Here is an 18,851-nt window from a genome sequence, read left to right on the forward strand (position 1 = left end):
CGAGGGTTGGCACACACATCTGGTGCAAGATACTTAGCACAATTATTTATGATTCCCCGGCTGATTGAAAAAGCCCTCTGCCAGGCCTCGCCGTGCGGTAACTGATGGCGCCGCTAATGTCATTATGGGGAGATTATGATGCCCGTGTGGCACACCAGATGGTGACACTCACCGCCACGGGGGGATGGGGGGCATGGTGGGTAAGGCTGGCAGAGGGCTTGGATAGGGCACCATGGTCGATGCCAGCCAGTCAAAAGGTATTAGTTAGGGGTGTGTATGTTTTTCTGTGTGTGTGTGTATGTGTTTGTGTATTTTTTTCTGCTTTTTCAGTGTGATCCATGTCAATGTAGACTGGACAAAGGTAGTAAGACCTGGGAAATTGGTCCCCACAAGATGTTTTGACAGGTCCCCGCTAGGGAAATGTGATGTCTGGCTTAGTGTTAGGGGAAAAAGTACAATTGGGCATAGTGTGAATAAAATCTCCTGTGGGCACAGTGTATGTAATATCATGAAGCTGAACACATTATTCGAGATTTACTTTTGCGTTTCAGAGATTAAGAATGGGGTGACTTTTTAGGCATTACCAGTTAGGTTCAGGGTTGGAGTTAGACATTATGGCTAGTATAGGTTTAGGAATAACAGTTACATTATTGAGGTTAAATTTCGAACAATCAATCAAATGTATTTATAAAGCCCTTTTACATCAGCAGTTGTCACAAAGTCCTTTTACAAAACACCCAGCCTGAAACCCCAAGGAGCAAGTAACAACAATGTTGTAGCACAGTGCCTAGGAAAAACTCCCCAAGAGGGGCCGAAATTTAGGAAGAAACCTAGAGAGGAACCAGGCTCAGAGGGGTGACCAGTCCTCTTCTGGCAGTGAAGAATTTTAAGAGTACAAGTTATAATAATTAGTAAATGCATTTGGGTTGTGTCCAGAATTTATAAAACCTAATCCTGGTCAGAAGCATGACCAGATGGACAAGGACAGGGACAACCAGGTGGGGGGGTTGTGGTGGTTATCAGACTGGCAGCTGGAATCGTCAGGTATCGTCTTGATCTGCAATGTTCCAGACAATGTTTAGTATTTTGCAGAGACAAAAATAGAGAAGAAAGCTAGTAAAGACAGACTAAAGAGATACTAGAGTTAGTAAAAAGCTTATGAAGAGATACTAAAAGCTAGTAAAACACCTTTCTGGAGTAACACACATAAACACACCCTTAAGCTGAAGAACATATCTCAATATAGTAAATATGTATGTAACACAATAATGTTGATCGTATGTTCAGAGAGGGGTGATGTACACAACTCAAATTACATTTCACAAAATAAGCCCCATTTGCCGCCACCCCCCCCCCCACCCCCCCGCACCCCCGAAAAAGTACATTTGCCCAAATCCAAATCATCATTTACGTTCAAGCAATCGGCTAAGTTGACAGAGATCACAAACACAACATATCTTCCCCAATTCATTGCCCTGTAAGTAATGTCAACAGTGGCTGTGTTATAGTGCAGACTAAATATGAGCTGTGAAATGTGTCAGTGAGGATATGGGGTTCTTGTGAATTCCCCTTCAAATGCACGCCAGATGAAACCTCTCCGATGCATGAGAAGGCAGGAAGATGGGAAGACGTGGAGGAAGGAGAGATAAATTGATTTAAGCCCGGGCTCAGTAAACGTGTCCTGTTGAAGGATTACGTCTAAGTGACAAGATAATACGGGCACCCACATTCAGGGGTGTCATGTTTATTGTTTGGCCGAAATTTCTGGATAGGGGATCATCCGTTGTGATTTGTGCGTGTCAGTCTCACTCTGCTTTGCTGGGACATTGTTCTCCTGACTCCATCCTTCTCCCTCCATTGGTTTCATTTCTCATTTTAGCATCAATCATCATAAAGGGTTTTACATGTATTAAGGGTATGTATTAAAGGCCAAGCAGCGTAGATGGATTAGGACATTTATGCGTTGGATTGTTGAGTCTGGTCTACCTGTTATAACCATTTCCACGGAGCGAGAGGTATCCTCAAATTAGTACTGTAGTTATAACACTGTCTAATTTTGTCCGCTTGTATTTAATACCCTACTGGAAGATTAAACTGCACTGACACATCAACTCCCATTATCAACATCATCATCATTGTCTCCATCATCACTAATGTGTCATGGACTGATTGGACCAGATAGGCCGCATAGCCCATCAAAAGTAGTTTGAAGCATCAGGTTGCTGCTTGTACTCCATACAGGTAGAAATATCCCTGTGGTTGGACATTGGGAATATTGTGAAGAGAGATGGGACTTGGCTGACAGTCCGTCTACTGTATCATAGATGAAACATTTTATATCAAAGCAGTTTTCTGCACCACGTATAGAATTTTGCGGAGGGCAGCCTGGGTCGAGTTCCCTAACAGAAATTCTATAATGCAACCATAGGTGGTTCTTTGCCTTAGGAGTAAGATACTGTGTGAGTTGCCCTGTGTCTACCCAGCAGTCAATAAATAAATATGTTATTGAATTAATCAATCTACCAACATTGTCTCTGCCTTTGTAGTTTGGTCTGGTTCAGAATATAGATTACGTGGTATAGCCTGTTGGTTCTGTGTGTCATGTAGGCTTACAGCACCTCAGCATTTTGATAACTCTGAATACATATGGGACAAGGTGACTTTTATCAATATTGGCTAAATATAAGCAAATATATTTTTGGGTGGAGTTATTTGAAGCAAATATGTTGACAAATGGCATGTTGTCCTGACAAGATTTACATGGTTATGCCTAATTGAAACATGTCTTATTTGAAGCAATTCTAAAATCCCTTGTGGTATATAATGAATGGTGAAGTGCAAAAATAACCAATATTGTCTGTCCTCCAACCTTCGATGTACTAGTAAAAACTTGTTGATTGACCTGGCTGTGATAAGAAGCAAAACACCTTTGCGAGATGTGCCTCAGAGGACACATCTCGATCTCCAACTCCATGAAAAACAAAAATTTACACATTTCAGAAAAGACATACAGTACATTGAGGAATATCATATAGTTAAAGGTGCCTTATGCAGCATTTAACATTTAAAATATCCGATAATAACCGTTACATACCATCAGTTAACGTTAAAACTGATAATGTCTGCCACTATCACGACAGCCACTATCCCCAGTGCCATGTTTGCAAGTAAAACGTAGAAGACCGGGATGTTTGTAGGAGTGTACTTCCTTGAAGGTGTGTGAGTTGAAGGCCAATGACAAGCTTTGTTTAGGTTCATGTAGCCTACACCAGTGGTTCCCAACCAGGGGTACTAGGACCCCTGGGGGTACTTGGCCTCTCCACAGGGGGTACTTGAAAACACTCATGACACCAATGACTTACTAGTGAAATTAACATGAGGGGGTACTTCAGGGGTACTGAAAGCAGTGCAAAAACATTTTGGGGGTACAGTAACTGAAAAAGGTTGGGAGACTGGCCTACACTAAACGCTCCAGGAACTATGAAGGAGCACGAGCATAAGACAAAATAGGGTACATTTTGCATTTGATGGCTTGTGTGAACAGTGATACAGAGTTGGCTACCTTTCTACTTGACAAGTAGGTTACATCGCCATAGTTGGGTAGATAGTCAATTAAATCTATGTGTAAGTTACTTGATGACAGAGAAACAATATACTACGTGGAAATGCTCCTGTTTATTCTATTTGTTTGAGCACAGATACGTTTTTGGAACGTTTCTCCAAAGTCTTTGGTTGAGACAATAAGCTAACGAGCTAAGTTGTGTCCGAGCACACACTCCTTGATTCCATTTCTTGCTGGAAAATAGTGTTACAACCTGGTGTAATCTGCAAAATGTTTAATAAAAAGCATGCATTGTGGTTTGTTTGACTAAACCTTATGCATAAGTGAATATTGCTCGGAAGAAGCAATTATTTAGCATTTTAGATAATTATGCTTGTGCCAACTGGTTGAAGTGCCCACATTACTGTTCAAGCTAGCGCTAACTAGCACAATTATGGTTTCATGTTCGCTAGATAGCCATCAACGAGTCTCTGAATTATGGCGATGCATCTAACGCAATAGAAAGCCCAGATGATGTTTTGATTGGTTTAGCTGTTTACTATGTTTATTCTATGTTCCGTAGTTATGGAAAAGGCCCATCAACTTTAACCCCATTTGAAACGAAAGTCTGTGTTCATTGTTCCAGCATAGATGGTTAGAAGTGGTACTGCTTCAAACAGCTCAATATGCTCATTGTTTGTAATGACAATGTCCGATCCCAATGGAGTTATAGAATCGATATACAACTCACTGCCGATAGGTGTCGTTAAGTTGCATAAGGCACCTTTAATTTAGATGGTTTAAGTGAGGGGAAATGTGTTATATCTTGCATGGACATCGTTGAAGACTTTTACCATTTTCACTTAGTCAACCTGGTGGGACAGAACATAACTGCTCGCTGATACCTGATGGCCCAGTTGCTCATTGGCTGAACCCTGCTGATGACCGGGTTGGTCATGTGGTTAGGGCACGGATGCACAGATTAAACCTCTTAACCTATTTATGATGAATATGCACACAAGCTAATAAGAACAGGGAATTAAACGGATCGCAGCGTTTGATAGTATATTATCTGGCAAAGTTGTGCCCAAATTCATAACTCGGTAATTGATAGGATTATATTAGTTACGTTCCATTTAAATTACTTGTATTTTCTTGGAGGAAACGTAATTACTCAACATCAGACTATACAGTACTGTTGTGTAAACATGTCAAAAAAAAGCAATAGCAGAGGGGGCCATTCTATACCGCCAACGATTTTCTGTTTCGGTACACTCCCTCATTCTCTCACTGAATTGCACTACAAATCGCAGCTAGCTATAGATTCCCGCTAGCTGTTATCATCTTAGCCAAATGCTCGTATAAACAGGTCATGTTGGAAATTCGCTAGCTAAACAACATTCAGTAAAGGATGCGTTGAAACGGCGGAGAAGACGAGGAAAAGAAGATTACATTATCTAAACAGAAATTGTTCTTTGAAGTTATTGGCCTCACTGGGTAAGAAACCGTTTAGTTAGCTTGCAAACTGGCTAAGTAGGTAGCGACTGCTTTCCCCAGAACAAGGTTTGCATCTTGCCCTCCCCCGACCCTGTCGCTTCTCTCTCCGCGGTGGCCTCTAGCGAGACCGCTGCTTGTCTTCTGATTCTGTGGTCATGAAAAGCTGCTTTTGTCTGAAAAGGAGGGACGCTCTGATGCGAATAACAGTTAAGTCGTCAAGAGATTTAACGAGAAGCCATCAATTTTGGAGTATTGGATATGAGTGAATATGGATTGTAGCTTTTGTTGTTCATTTTGCTCTGCATTATTAACATGGTAGCCAGCTAACCGCCGAACGAGTAATGTCGATTATGTTGCATGCTAACCACGTTAGCTACAAATAATGCGTTGCCCCTTTTTTGGAGAAAAAGATGGTAGCTAGCTAATATAACCGTTAGCATGCTACACCAGCTAGCTTTGTTTACCTACGTTTAGCGAAATGCTCAGGTTCGCGGTTACCGTAGTATGGCAATTCGTAATACTAGCTAATAGTTCTAGACTTCATCTAAGTTTAAAACATTAACATGTCATTGCCAGATAATTCACCGCTACTGCGTGTTAACTAATGTTGGCAGAACACCAGAAAGTAGGTTGGGATGAGGCACAGAGTGGTATATTTTGGTTGGACAATGTCAAGGTTTCACGACACTAAACCAGGAGTAATTGAATAGTTGGCTTGGTTTGTATTATAAGTTGCCTAGGTCAGGACCCAGTCAATCCCGGCACTGATATAGTGGTGGCTATATTATTTGGCTAGCTAACGGTTAGCTAGCTACGGAGCATTCGGGTTACATTTCATGTAACATAACTAGTGTTTATTTCTAAGGAAAGGTTTGGCATTCTTGCTTAACTAAACCTAATGGATGCAATCTGAAAGAGGTAATCAAAGCAACTTTTGAACATTGAGTTAGGTGGTCTGTAATCTTGAATATTAGACAGCTATTCCTTTGCATGGCAGTCGGAGTTCTGAGAGATGCTAAGCCAAGAGCCAAAACAGACATTCAGTGATAGTGTAACTAAACCAATTGCAGAGGAATGTGTATATTTACCAATTTGACAATTAATAACTGTAAAAAATAAGCCATTCTACAGATAAGTGCGTTTGCAAATTGTGTCAAACGCTATCATCCTCGTAGCTTTTATACAGCTTTTATATACATTTATAAAAAAAAAAAACAAGGCCTGGTTCATGTGTTTGGTAAACATTGAAATTCAATAATTGTGGTTATCCTATTCAGTCAATTACATTTTTGATAAAATCTCTTTGGAACGATCCAATTCGTGAGTGTTGGTTGTTCTTGTGCCAAGACATTATAGTACCGCTATTTACATAGAAGCCTTGTGTGGCTAGTAGTATTGTAACGTCTGAGATGGTGATTGAATCGTTCGGTTTGATCTTCTGCTTTTGGGTTAGTATGTCAAACATAAGACAGGCTAAGCAAAATGCTCTAAAAGTGTCACAGTAGAACATTTGCTGAAGACTGATAAAGGTCCTTGCCTATGTCAGCTGACACCTGCTGTCGCCTTTGGCCAGTTGTTAGAACGGTTGATTAGTAGAAGCACAGCCTGTTGTTTGGAAAATGAAAGTAGGTCTAGATACAGCCTGTCACTTATTACATAAAGCCTTATTACTACATGGACAGAGGGGGGATGTTATTGGTCTGGCGTGTCATGGTGTGTTATTGCTTATGGACAAGTAAAAATGATTAGGTATAATTGTGACACCTCAAAGTACTGATTGTAAAGAGAAGGCTAGTATTACTGTCAATTAGGACATGACTGTAGCCTATTTCATTCAGTGGTGTTTCGAAGGCAGAGACATTTCGTTGTCTCATCTTCCATCTCATGAGCATCTGTGTTTCTGTGGATCAGTTTGGCTAGATGAGAGGTGGACGCCGAAGAGAAACCAGTGTTTTTGAGGAAATTACTCCTGATGGCCATGGCTGGTGGGTAGGTGTCACGCTGGTTTTTTTTCTGTTTCCTTCACTACGCTTGTGCGTACCGTCAAGTCACCACCTGAATAAACAGATAGTTGTTTGATTTTTCCTTCAGAAGAGGGGGCTGGGAATCCAATCGTTGGAGTGTCCTGCTTTGTCACGGCCGGGCTACAACTCTCTCTAACGAGAGGCTATGCAGTGCGGGCTCTGCTTTGTCACGTATTTAACAGCCCTGTAGGTTTAGGCATCTCAAACTAAACAAGGCCTGTAAATGACACACTCCAGACTCTTTCGCTGTCTCACTCTGTGTCTGTCTGTCAGCGAGAGAGCGACCCACTGCTCAGCTCACATTACTGTAAGCAGAGAGATAGCTGTTGCAGGTCTCCTATGGCAGCCACGTTCCTCCCTGTCTCTATGGCGATGGCTTTTTTTTTTTTTTTACTAGAGAAATTTGGACGGGTCTCCGCTCTGTGTGGCGCCACATCGGCCCGCTCGCGGCCAGGCATGTAAGTGGGGTGCCCCCCGCTGGGTGAGTGGTTCCTTCTTGGTTAGTCAGGAGACCTGCTTAACCTCCGCCGTTGTCAAACGCCGGGTCCCCACAGATCACACCAGGTACGTACGTATCCATAGGCTTTTGACCAGCTGGTGGTGTGTGCATTTACCAAGGCTTGATTCTGCTGTTCCGCGGCGGATGACGTGGTTAAACCTGCTTGGCTGTTCAGTGGGCTAATACCTCTGTCGTTGTTAGGTGCAGGACACCCCGCTACTTGTCAGCTGTGCTCCGTTGCTGGGCGAACTGGTCAGCTCCTTCATGAGGAGAAGGACAGGGTTACGACGACAGGGGGACTGCTCTTCTGTTCACTCGGTGGAGTTGACAAAGCCCCTGCCCCCCCCCCCCCCCCCCGTTTTGGTCATTTGTTTTGGCAAGGGAGCAGGGTAGCCCGGGAGATGCCAGGCATGAGGCCGCTGTTGCCAAGGGAGGCCTCCAGTGTGTGTAAACCTCATGGTTTATCTCTAATTAATATGCTGCTAAGTCCTGACGCCCCCCCCATGCTCCAAATAATCCACTGCACAATTTAACTGAAGTGCCAACCGCTCTGTTTATGTCTGATGTCATGGCTGCCAGGTCAGCTCCTGATCTGTGGTCCTCATCCTACCTGTGAATCTGTAGTGGCCCTGTTTGCCTGTGCCGTTGGAGGCCCGGTTCTCTGCCACCTCCAGTTCCTCTCTGAAGGCAGTCCGATTCAGTTTGTGACTGGGGATGCCAGGTCGCCTCTTACCTTTGAAGCCCTGGCTTTTGCGGTTCTTTGACACGCCAAAACCGGTGTCTTTAACAAACTTTTGCCGGACATTATTTTGTTTACTAGCATTCTGTCTTGTTGGCGTTCTGGTGGAGACTGGGCCTGCCCGTCGTGCTCAGGGCACAGCCCTCTGAGGTCCATTCTGGGTGGGTCTAAACAAAGGGGTGTTTGCTCGTTCTCATGTCGTTGTGCTGTCTGTGTGTCTGGAACTGATAAACCACTGAGATTTGTTGTAACATGTTCAGGTGCTGTTTGTCGGGGAACAGCGCATTTCTTGTTCTGTCCCTGTTGTTTTAGGTCGTTAAGTTTTGTTGTATGAAGTCAGACGGTAGGAATGGGGCTGTGGGATTCTGTGGTCTGCACAGAGGAAGGGCGCAGCTCCTTTAAGGGTCGTTTTTCAGCACTGACTGTTGAGAGCTGAGATGAATATGATTGTGGAAGGTAGGCTTTTGGAATACGACTCACTTAGTTTCAAACCTTTCTGCAGTGTAGTATTCAGTATTTGTCTCAGAATCAATTGAATTGTCCTATTCATAATGCAGACTGTTGTGTTATGTAATCCCTGGTCTAAATGTGGGCTAATTCCAACTCATTTCGTAATCGTAGCAAGCTTGTGAAGTTAATATTTTCTGGTATTGTTTTTTTACTTCAGTCTTGGCAAAACATCTGCTGTGTTAGTAGGCCAGTTTCTGGTCAAGTTTCAGTGTCTGTTTCCTCTACCTCTAAAATAGGGGTGTAACATTTTACCATAAACAGTGTCTCGCTATCAGCCATTTGCATTGGGTCTTGAATACAGATCTGTGCTTCGAGAGAACCCTCACTCAAGCAGTGGAATTATTGACCAATACACTTTTGACCAATAGCATCAGATGTCTTCTCATCTGATCTGGTCAGAGGAGCAGTAAAAAAATGGGGTCGGGGGGAATGTAGCCACTAATTCCCTCCTGTGTTTTGTCTTCCCCAGAACTCTTCCATGATGCCTGAGGTTCGGGAACTTTCAGACGCGCTGCCGGAGATGCCCATGGACCCTATCACTGGCGTAGGGGTGGTGGCCTCGCGAAACAGAGCACCTTCTGGCTACGATGTGGTGAGTATGTCAGGGAAGGTAATGGAAGGATTAAATGGACCTGTTTCCCTGAAACAGCAGCACAAGCTTGCTGATGTTAGGCTAGTGTGGCCGAGTGGTCTAGTGATGGATTTAGGCTCCTTTTTGCGGTCTCTTTGCGGGCATGTTTGAATCTCACCTCTGCCATTGGAGGAGGTAGATGGCTTGGCGTTTAGAGCATCTGACCGGTAACTTAGAAGTTGTAAGGTCAAATCCCTAAATTATTTGGAATATCGGGGTGTTTACCCTTGTTTTTCCCTGGACACTCATCACGGGCAGTGGGTTTGGACTACTTCCTTATATATGATTTTGCGTCCTTATATATTGGCATCTGCATAGGAGTACCCTGTGGGACTGGGACTTTGGTGTTTTTATAATTTAATTAATCCTTTAAATTGTATCAGTTAATTCCAACCCAGACCCAATCAGTGGTATTCATAAATGTCGGGCGGAATGTTCCGTGAAGAAAGCGTAAAGGCCACATTTAGGTGCCACTAATATTTCTGGAAAACAAACCTGAAAATGAAGTAAGCATTGTGTGACCGTTTTTTAAATGTGTCCCTATGTGTCCTCTTATGTTTTTAACTAAACAGTTTTTCCACGCACCAACATAGCCTTTTTGGCGGGGGGTTGGGTGGATGTCGTGGTGCTCTTTTTATGGTACTCTTTGGATGTGAAACGACATCCTGAACCTCTCACAGACTCCCTGAGCGGCGTAGCCACCCATCTTCTGGTTATGATTCAGGTAGTGAAACTATTGTGGAAGTCTTGTTAGCGCTTACTCGTCTCCACACACCAGTGTCTCTGCTCTGCCTTAGGCTCGCACGGGATGAAGGGAAGGGTTCAGTTGTTTACACTGCAGAGCTCAAAGCTAACGCTGGACTAGTGTAGCCAGGGGAAGTCCTGGAGAGTTTCTCTGTTCACATGCCTTTCTCCATTAACAACAACAACCACCCTCTCTGTTCACCGGGCATTAAACTCCAATCTGTTTCTGAGGAGGTGCGATCTTGAAACATGTCTCATCCTCCTTGAGTGCTGTACCTCTTTCTTTCATTATGTTTGTCCACTCGAAGGCTTGTCGATATGGGTGCTTCTTACAGTCTTAATTGAAAGGCGCCAGCTGTCTGCATGTTGGCACAGTGCAGCGATCCAAAGTTCCCCAAGGTTCTCACAGCGTCAGTAGCCTCCAGTAATCCATCCTTCTCAGCCTGCTACTCTGCTGATATATTTTTTTGGGGGGGGGGGGGGGTTTACGCTTAATTGAAGAGGAAAGTGTTCGCTGAAAGACCGGTTGGCAGACCCACGATGCAATCTTACATTGGTTGCAGTGATTACGTTTCTCCCAGACTTTCTCACTGGAGCAGCAATGGGACTTAAGAGTTGGACTTCACAACTCATTTCAGCTGAGGTTGTGATCGTGCACGATCTGATCTCCATACACACACGTGGGCTCTTTGATCCTTGCCGTTACAGTGAAACCTTGCTTCTCAGGGTTCAAAGGCATTCCTGGTTGGGTGTGGAGGGGGTTGCTGAAAGGACAATGTCTGAAACCTACTCAGTCGGTGGATCCCAAAGATCCCCAGAGCAGGTAGACAAACACGCCGCAGGCCCCCGTGGGTGGCATGTCTTTGTAATCAAGCGGAATGCAGAACGCGGTACTTCTCAGTGTATTGACGTGTTCACTGGAAGGTGATTTGATCACAGTCGATAGTCAAGAGGTCATTGAGGGGGAAAGGGTGACGGCACAATTAAATATGAGAGATCTGGTCAGGTGCCTGACCGACTTCAAATATGGTTCTTTTCGAACGCTTTACTTAAGTAATTGGATATTTCGTACAAATATTTAAATACACCTTGAGTGGGTTTTTGAGCTATGCAGTGGGTGACAGTGGAGGGCCAAAAACATGTTCACCATAATAAAGAAAAAGGAAAACTCTGATGGATTAGGGACACTCTAGGCAGTAGACATGAAACTGTTAGCTGCTACCGTCTGCTGAAGACGTCACCGGCCGGACTACTGTCTCGACTGCAAGGTGCTAAAACACGACTTGGCCATAAAACGATACTGAGGACAGATGAGACAAACATTGACGTGTACCAGGGAGATGGCGAGAAAAGGAACTAGCTTGCCACCTCATCTGCAAAAATAGCGGAGGGGGGTGTTATGTTTTGGGGCATGTATGGCTGCCGCTGGAACTGCCTGCCTAGTCTTACTTGGTGGTGTAACTTCTGACAGCAGTGGAAGGAGGAATGGGGAAGTTTACATGAACGTCTTGTGTGCTCAGATACCACCAAGCGCTCTTTGGACGGCGCCTCATCAAGCAGCAAGACAATGACCCGGAATGGATTTGGGCTTTTTCTGTCACAGTTGATCTGTACTGCCCTCCCCGTGCCAGGGGGGAGTTTTCTTCTTTTTTTTTTTTAAACAGTGGGTGGCCTTGGCGGAAGGGGTAACAAAGACCTTGCCTACATGCTTCATTGCCCTGGTGTCATATGGGACCTCGGTGAACGGCAGGTGCCAGATGACCATACAATGCAGCTTATCCACATAGTGGGTGGACACCGACCCAGGCCAGGGGGTGATGTTGGAGGTGAAGGTGGACTCCATTGAGCCAGATCAGGATTGACTGGGGATACGTTTTCTGCAAAAACATTTTTTACAATAGGCTTTGGATATTCCTGAAACATCCAGTGATCATGTCTCCAGACCATGTTTTAATATTGCTGTCTATGTACAGAGTTTTGAATGGATTATTGACAAAGGACAACAGATATTTGAACTGTAAAATTGCAGAGTTGGTGAAATTCATAGTTTTCCTTCTTGCCTGGGAACAGTAGCCTCTGGGATGGGGAGGGGGCTGTCTTGTTTCTTTTGGCCTGCCGGCTTTTGCGCTACACCCGCGCTAAGATCCAACAAAGGTCCCTGTGTGTGGTTCTCCAGAACTACGAGGTAGCGGGGGGAACAGAGCCTATGATTAGCAAGGCCCCCTTGTTCAGACGCGAGTCTCAGAAAGGCTCTTTCACAGAAGGGTTGATTGTCATTCGTGCAAATAGTGGATTACTTTGTTGTCCCGCACTTTCTTTTGCCGGCTAATCTTCTCCCAGTCTCTGCTTTTGGCGTAGGCTCTTCACTCAGTCAGTCGTGTTGACTTTGTATTGATTTTTATTCTCTATTCTCCTTCACTTTCCTTCCGGCACTCTTCCTGTGAAAGCATCTAGCTGATTTGGCCCACAGCAGTCTATTGTAACCCAGGCATTGTTCAGGGCGGATCATGTCTTCAATGGGATTTACACAGTGCCCGCGTCACTCACGTTGTGGAGCCACAGCACTGCAAATATCACTCTCATGCAAGTGGGTTTATAATTTAGTGTTGGATTTTCCCTCAATGCCCACAGTATAATCTGGAATTATATTACTATAATAATAATAATACATTGGTAATAAACAACCCTTCAGAAATCCCTGGGCACTCCAGCAAAGTGTAGTATACTACATAACACATGTAAATAATACTTCACTTTAGGACTGAATAAGAGGGAGCGACTCCATGAGGAAAGCCAATTTATAAGTGGTATTAACCAATTTATAAGTGGTATTAACCAATTTATAAGTGGTATTAACCAATTTTTAAGTGGTAAATGATAAGTCAAATGCTAGTGGCCACTTCCATTGGACGTCTTTATTTCCATATTGGTGCATTTGCACTCTGCAACCTTTTATTTTACAGAATGTGGCAATCCCGATGGTTGATCAAAAATGGCAGTATGTACATTATAAAAACAAACAAAATTCTTTGTTTGAAGCGGCACAGACATTTGTCCAAGGTCTCACACACACACACACATCATTCTTGTTCAGCATGTTCCTTGAGGCATGGTAATTCCACTTTGAGTCAATGACTCCTTCGTGACCCCTGGTCAAAGGACACGTTACAGCGCAACAGAGAACCAGCTTAGCACATTAAACCCCCCCCCAGTGAAATTCACCGCCGTGGACACAGCAAGAGATTCCCTCTCTTTTAATCTGTATGCGGGTGAGTTTCTCCTATGCTTTCCCGTCAGGCCAGTACCCGGTTGGTGTCAGGATGGCGTGCCCCCACTTAAAGTCCCATCTTCAACACAACACTGGAGGGCCCTCAGTGGGAGAATGTTGTACATTAAACCGAGGGAACAGGCTGAGACACAGTGTGTCTTGTGGGCTGCCCTATTCTCAGTCGCCGTCCGTAAGCTTCAGAGGTCAAAGCTATTGTTGACTCCTGGGAAACTAAAGATGGGTTAATAATATATGGAAAGGGCTGCTGTTTCCTGGGGATCCACAAAGAGAACTACCTATTAGTAATGGTAGGAGAGTGGACACAGTAGTTTTCCGCTCATAACTCAGTCACCACACTCTTGAAATTGCAGTTCCTACATAAGGAACAGTTAAAGAAACGGAAAACATTCCCCCCTATCTCCCAAGAGTGGTGGTCGTCTCTCTGAGTATGGAGACATCATTGTACTGACTTGACTGGCGTCTAGTCCGACAGTCAATGTGTTTACTGTTAACCAGGACTCTTCCGTCTTCAATCAATTGCACATCATTTGTATGGCTTCCAAACCGGTCTTCCCTGTTTCCACGGACAAGCTGAATACTGTTGCTATGTGGGAGGACAACAATTATTATTATTTATTTTTTTATTGGTGGTGTCGCACCAATAATACCAGATAGATTACTGAGGTGGATCCATCACTAACAATTGGATTCATTTATTTAGTTTTTCTGACTGGAAGTGTGTCACGGTTCAGAGGGGCTGTGCCTACTGTGTAGGTTAGCTGTTTCGTATTCATTGTAGCTTTTGTTTTTGAACCATCAGAAGGCGTTGAGAATAGGTTTACTGCTAGGAATATCCCTTTGTAGGTTCTACCTGAGATGATGTTTAATCCATATGGAAAATGTATGGAATTTACTCTGTTTACACCAAAGTGTTTGAAAATTGGAATTCATGATCATAACCGTGCTTAAATATTTTAATAGTCCTGATTTGTATGTCCACCTCGACCATAATACCTTTTGACTATTTATTTCTACTTGACAGTATAGCCCTCTCAATTGACAGGTATCCCAAACTACAGATGGCCTGGATGCTGACTTGTGGAAAGACGGACTGTTCAAATCCAAGGTGACGCGATACCTCTGCTTCACCAGGGTCTTCTCTAAAGAAAATGTAAGTAAAAAAAAAAATGTATGTGTGTGTGTGTGGTCTTAAATCAATGTTCTTAAATGCCTCAGTGCCATGCTCCCCTAATGTGCTCTGAGATAAAAAATTCCTGTTGGGTGAAATATAGCCAAGTGGTGAAAGCCTTGTCCACCAACCAGAAGTTCAGATCCCAAGCTAATGAGCCGACAGATCTGTGGACGTTCCCTTGAGCATGTCACTTTACCCTAACTGCTCCTGTAAGATTTATGCCTGAAATGTAAAATGTTATTACATTTGTCATATGCACATAGTCTAAACTATACAGTTCACAGTGGAACCCAGTGCTCCCTTGTTGGTTCACCACACGATTGGTCTGTTTGGTGACAAGGTTTGTCTTGGCGTACTTGACTTGTACTGAGGAGGAATGTCTTCATCCACATGACTGTGCTGTAGACCAGTCTTCCTGTCGTCAGAAACACCAACAAGCATACATGACTCCCACTCTGTGCCTGCCGCCCTTGATGGGACAGTCTTCTGTCTTCACTAATAAGTCTAAAATAAATGTAAGGATTCTATTTAGGTCATACCGTTTGACCGTGATCTTTTTCGGCAACTCCACGGGGAGTTGAGGTATTTACGAGGCTTCGATGTTCTCTGACAAGCAATGTTTCTCAGATAGTCTTTCCCCAACTAACTACTCCACTGGATTCTCTCATCTCTTGAATTGCCAAAAAAAAACTCCATAGGAATGTTTATCCTGAAATGATTCCAGTTTCTGTTTCATCTTTCTCTGGGTGCATAAATTGATGCCCTGATGCTGTTTTCTCTTGCTCTGTTATGCCGTTAGCGAATCAGGAATTCCTTGCTGTGTTCTTGTTTTTCTACCCTTAATGATCGCCTGGTGACGACGGTTGCATAGTGAGGCCTGTTTAAGCAAATGGAGTTTGTATAATTGCTCTGCGAACATGCTTTGATACTCTAATGATATCTGAGAAAGCGCAAGTTCATGCATTTTATGTAGATCATGGTAATTCAGCTAATTCATCATAATCTAGAGCTATGAGCTGATGATAAATGAGGGCTGCAAGAGGTTTTGATTGTTTTTATTTCTGTTTCTATTCTACTTGTTTTTTTATTGTACTGATCATGTAGATTGGTGGGGGAAAAAATTCTCAGGACAGTTGTTTGGCCCACGAGGCGCTTGTCTTAGTTGGGCCTTGGGAGTGAAAGTAAATATTGATATCTGTGATATCTCAATCCTCTTAAAGAAGGCATTGAGACAGGAAGTAGCAGTCATGGCCTGTGTTGACATCTTATTTAGGTTTTCAGACATTTTCACAAGACGAGCAGCGATTTCCCCCATAACCTGGCCAAGGTAGAAAGCATTTTCGGTATCATTTTCTTTTTTGAAACACCATTTGAAGTCCGAAACAAATGGCCCCGAAGCAAACAATTACTCCACGCCCCCAAGCCCCCCTCCCGCGTCCGTCCGTCAAACCCGGGCTAACGCCTGTTCCGTTGTCTTCCATTCGGAGGTGTGATCAGATGTGACAGTTCCATCGACAGAAGCTATTTTGCCTGCCAATCAATAGGGCCCGCCGCGTAATTATCTCTGACAAAAACAGATACTGTGAAATTAGTCTGCGAAAGTGTGCTTGGGAGCTGCAGGAGTGAGTGATTTATCACCCTGTGTGGATGCAGAAATGGATCCTCTCCGTCACGGAAGGACCCCCGGTATCTCTGCTAATGCTACCGGCACATGTGGTGCCAACAAGGTCCGCCCCCGTCACGGCTTTAGAAGGAACTGTTGACTGGTCATCGGTTCACGTGGATGTGTCTTTCTGTCTCAAATCTCACTCTCTTTTCTCTCTCCTCTTTCTCTGTCTTCCCTCTCTTTCTGTCTTTTTCTGTCTCTCTGTCTTTCTCTGTAGAGTCATTTAGGAAATGTGCTGGTGGACATGAAGCTCATTGACATCAAGGACACTCTGCCTGTAGGGTTTATTCCAATCCAGGAGACTGTGGATACCCGTAAGCACCTGACCCCCTGGTCTATTTTAAACCTCTGACTAACCATTCATGTCAGACCTTGTTTAGGTGAGCCGGTGGTACATGACAACATGTGATTTTAATTTGACTGCAAATGTGAAACGCACATCAGATGTGTGTAGCGTGTCCAGGTTTTGGGTTCTGGGAGATATGACCAGGTTGCCAGGTTGTAATGCAGTCTTTCAGCCTCAGTGGGTTCATTCATTATTTATAGACGGTAACCTGATCAGAGGCCATTTCCAGTACACTGACCCTCTCTCTTTCTCTGTGTGTATTTGTCTCTCTCTCGGTCTGTCTCTGTCCGTTTCGCCCTCTGTTCTTGGTGTCTGATGGCCACCAACAGAGGAGCAGGCCTTCAGGAAGAGGAGGTTGTGTATCAAGTTCATCCCGCGGGACTCCACAGAGGCAGCCATTTGTGACATCCGCATCCTGGGGAGGTCCAAGCAGGCCCCGCCACAGTACACCTTCATCGGGTCAGCGCCTCTAATGTTAATAAATCTGCAATGTTGGAAAAATGGCAAGAAAATCAGGGTTGTAGAAAAAGGTCATGACATGAGTGGCGCCATTTATAACTCCTTAGAATAGTAGTAGTGTGGATGATGTTGTGACGTTGACTGTGTGCCTGTGTAGTATGGATGACGTTGACTGTGTGCCTGTGTAGTGTGGATGATGTTGTGACGTTGACTGTGTGCCTGTGTAGTATGGATGATGTTGTAACGTTGACTGTGTGCCTGTGTAGTGTGGATGATGTTGTAACGTTGACTGTGTGCCTGTGTAGTGTGGATGATGTTGTGACGTTGACTGTGTGCCTGTGTAGTGTGGATGATGTTGTGACGTTGACTGTGTGCCTGTGTAGTGTGGATGACGTTGTGCCGACTGTGTAGTGTGGATGATGTTGTGACGTTGACTGTGTGCCTGTGTAGTGTGGATGACGTTGTGCCGACTGTGTAGTATGGATGATGTGACGTTGACTGTGTGCCTGTGTAGTATGGATGACGTTGTGCCGACTGTGTAGTGTGGATGATGTGACGTTGACTGTGTGCCTGTGTAGTGTGGATGATGTTGTGACGTTGACGGTGTGCCTGTGTAGTATGGATGACGTTGTGCCGACTGTGTAGTGTGGATGATGTTGTGACGTTGACTGTGTGCCTGTGTAGTGTGGATGATGTTGTGACGTTGACGGTGTGCCTGTGTAGTATGGATGACGTTGTGCCGACTGTGTAGTGTGGATGATGTTGTGACGTTGACGGTGTGCCTGTGTAGTGTGGATGATGTTGTGACGTTGACTGTGTGGATGATGTTGTGACGTTGACTATGTGGATGATGTTGTGACGTTGACTGTGTGCCTGTGTAGTGTGGATGACGTTGTGCCGACTGTGTAGTATGGATGATGTGACGTTGACTGTTTGGTTTTTCAGAGAGCTCAACAACATGGGCATCTGGTACCGCATGGGAAAGGTCCCACGTACCCAGGACTCCTCTCCCACTCCAACCACCAATAACATCCAAAACATCAACTCAACGGCCAACGCCACACCCACCCCAGCACCCCCACTCCCTAAGTAGGCTACCTTATTTACATAGACTCCCATTCAGCTGGTGTCTGTCTCTGCCTGTCTGTCTCTGCCTGTCTGTCTCTGCCTGTCTGTCTCTGCCTGTCTGTCTCTGCCTGTCTGTCTCTGCCTGTCTGTCTCTGCCTGTCTGTCTCTGCCTGTCTGTCTCTGCCTGTCTGTCTCTGCCTGTCTGTCTCTGCCGTCCTGTGGGTCTCTGTGTCGTCCTGTGGGTCTCTGTGTCGTCCTGTGGGTCTCTGTGTCGTCCTGTGGGTCTCTGTGTCGTCCTGTGGGTCTCTGTGTCGTCCTGTGGGTCTCTGTGTCGTCCTGTGGGTCTCTGTGTCGTCCTGTGGGTCTCTGTGTCGTCCTGTGGGTCTCTGTGTCGTCCTGTGCGTCTCTGTGTCGTCCTGTGTTCCTTCTCTCACGATGTAAAAGGAATTTTATTTCATCTCTTAAGTTGAAGAACAGGCATGTTGTGTTTTAAATGAATTTGCTCCAGAGGAACTGTGTGTTGTTAGATCTACAGTCTAAATCCTCCAGCTAAAGAGGAAAACGGACAAACTCTGAACTGCGCAGCTTGAGTAGTGAAACAGGAACCGTGCCTATTGGCTTCTACAAGAGGAGAGGATCACTAATATGCAGCCAGCAGGCACAGGAT

At 44.6% G+C, this 18,851-nt stretch overlaps 1 protein-coding gene across 3 annotated transcripts in view; it reads left to right on the top strand.

Moving 5' to 3' along the window:
• Positions 1–4,491: 4,491 nt before the first annotated feature.
• mvb12ba (multivesicular body subunit 12Ba) overlaps positions 4,492–18,851 on the top strand; it is a 28,743-nt gene continuing 14,383 nt past the window's right edge. The window contains exons 1-6 of one of the 3 annotated variants that reach the window (XM_010893614.5): positions 4,492–5,038; positions 9,280–9,402; positions 14,517–14,624; positions 16,529–16,625; positions 16,987–17,116; positions 18,062–18,205. In XM_010893614.5, the coding sequence (XP_010891916.1) occupies positions 9,289–9,402; positions 14,517–14,624; positions 16,529–16,625; positions 16,987–17,116; positions 18,062–18,205 (593 nt within the window). In that variant the 5' untranslated portion in view covers positions 4,492–5,038; positions 9,280–9,288. Of the gene's footprint in view, positions 5,039–5,095; positions 5,245–8,006; positions 8,757–9,279; positions 9,403–14,516; positions 14,625–16,528; positions 16,626–16,986; positions 17,117–18,061; positions 18,206–18,851 lie in introns of those variants that run through there. The other 2 variants (XM_010893613.5, XM_010893615.5) reach the window with 2 other exon arrangements.

This window comes from Esox lucius, chromosome 23 (genome assembly GCF_011004845.1).
Source record: "Esox lucius isolate fEsoLuc1 chromosome 23, fEsoLuc1.pri, whole genome shotgun sequence".
In the NCBI taxonomy this organism is placed as follows: Eukaryota; Metazoa; Chordata; class Actinopteri; order Esociformes; family Esocidae; genus Esox; species Esox lucius.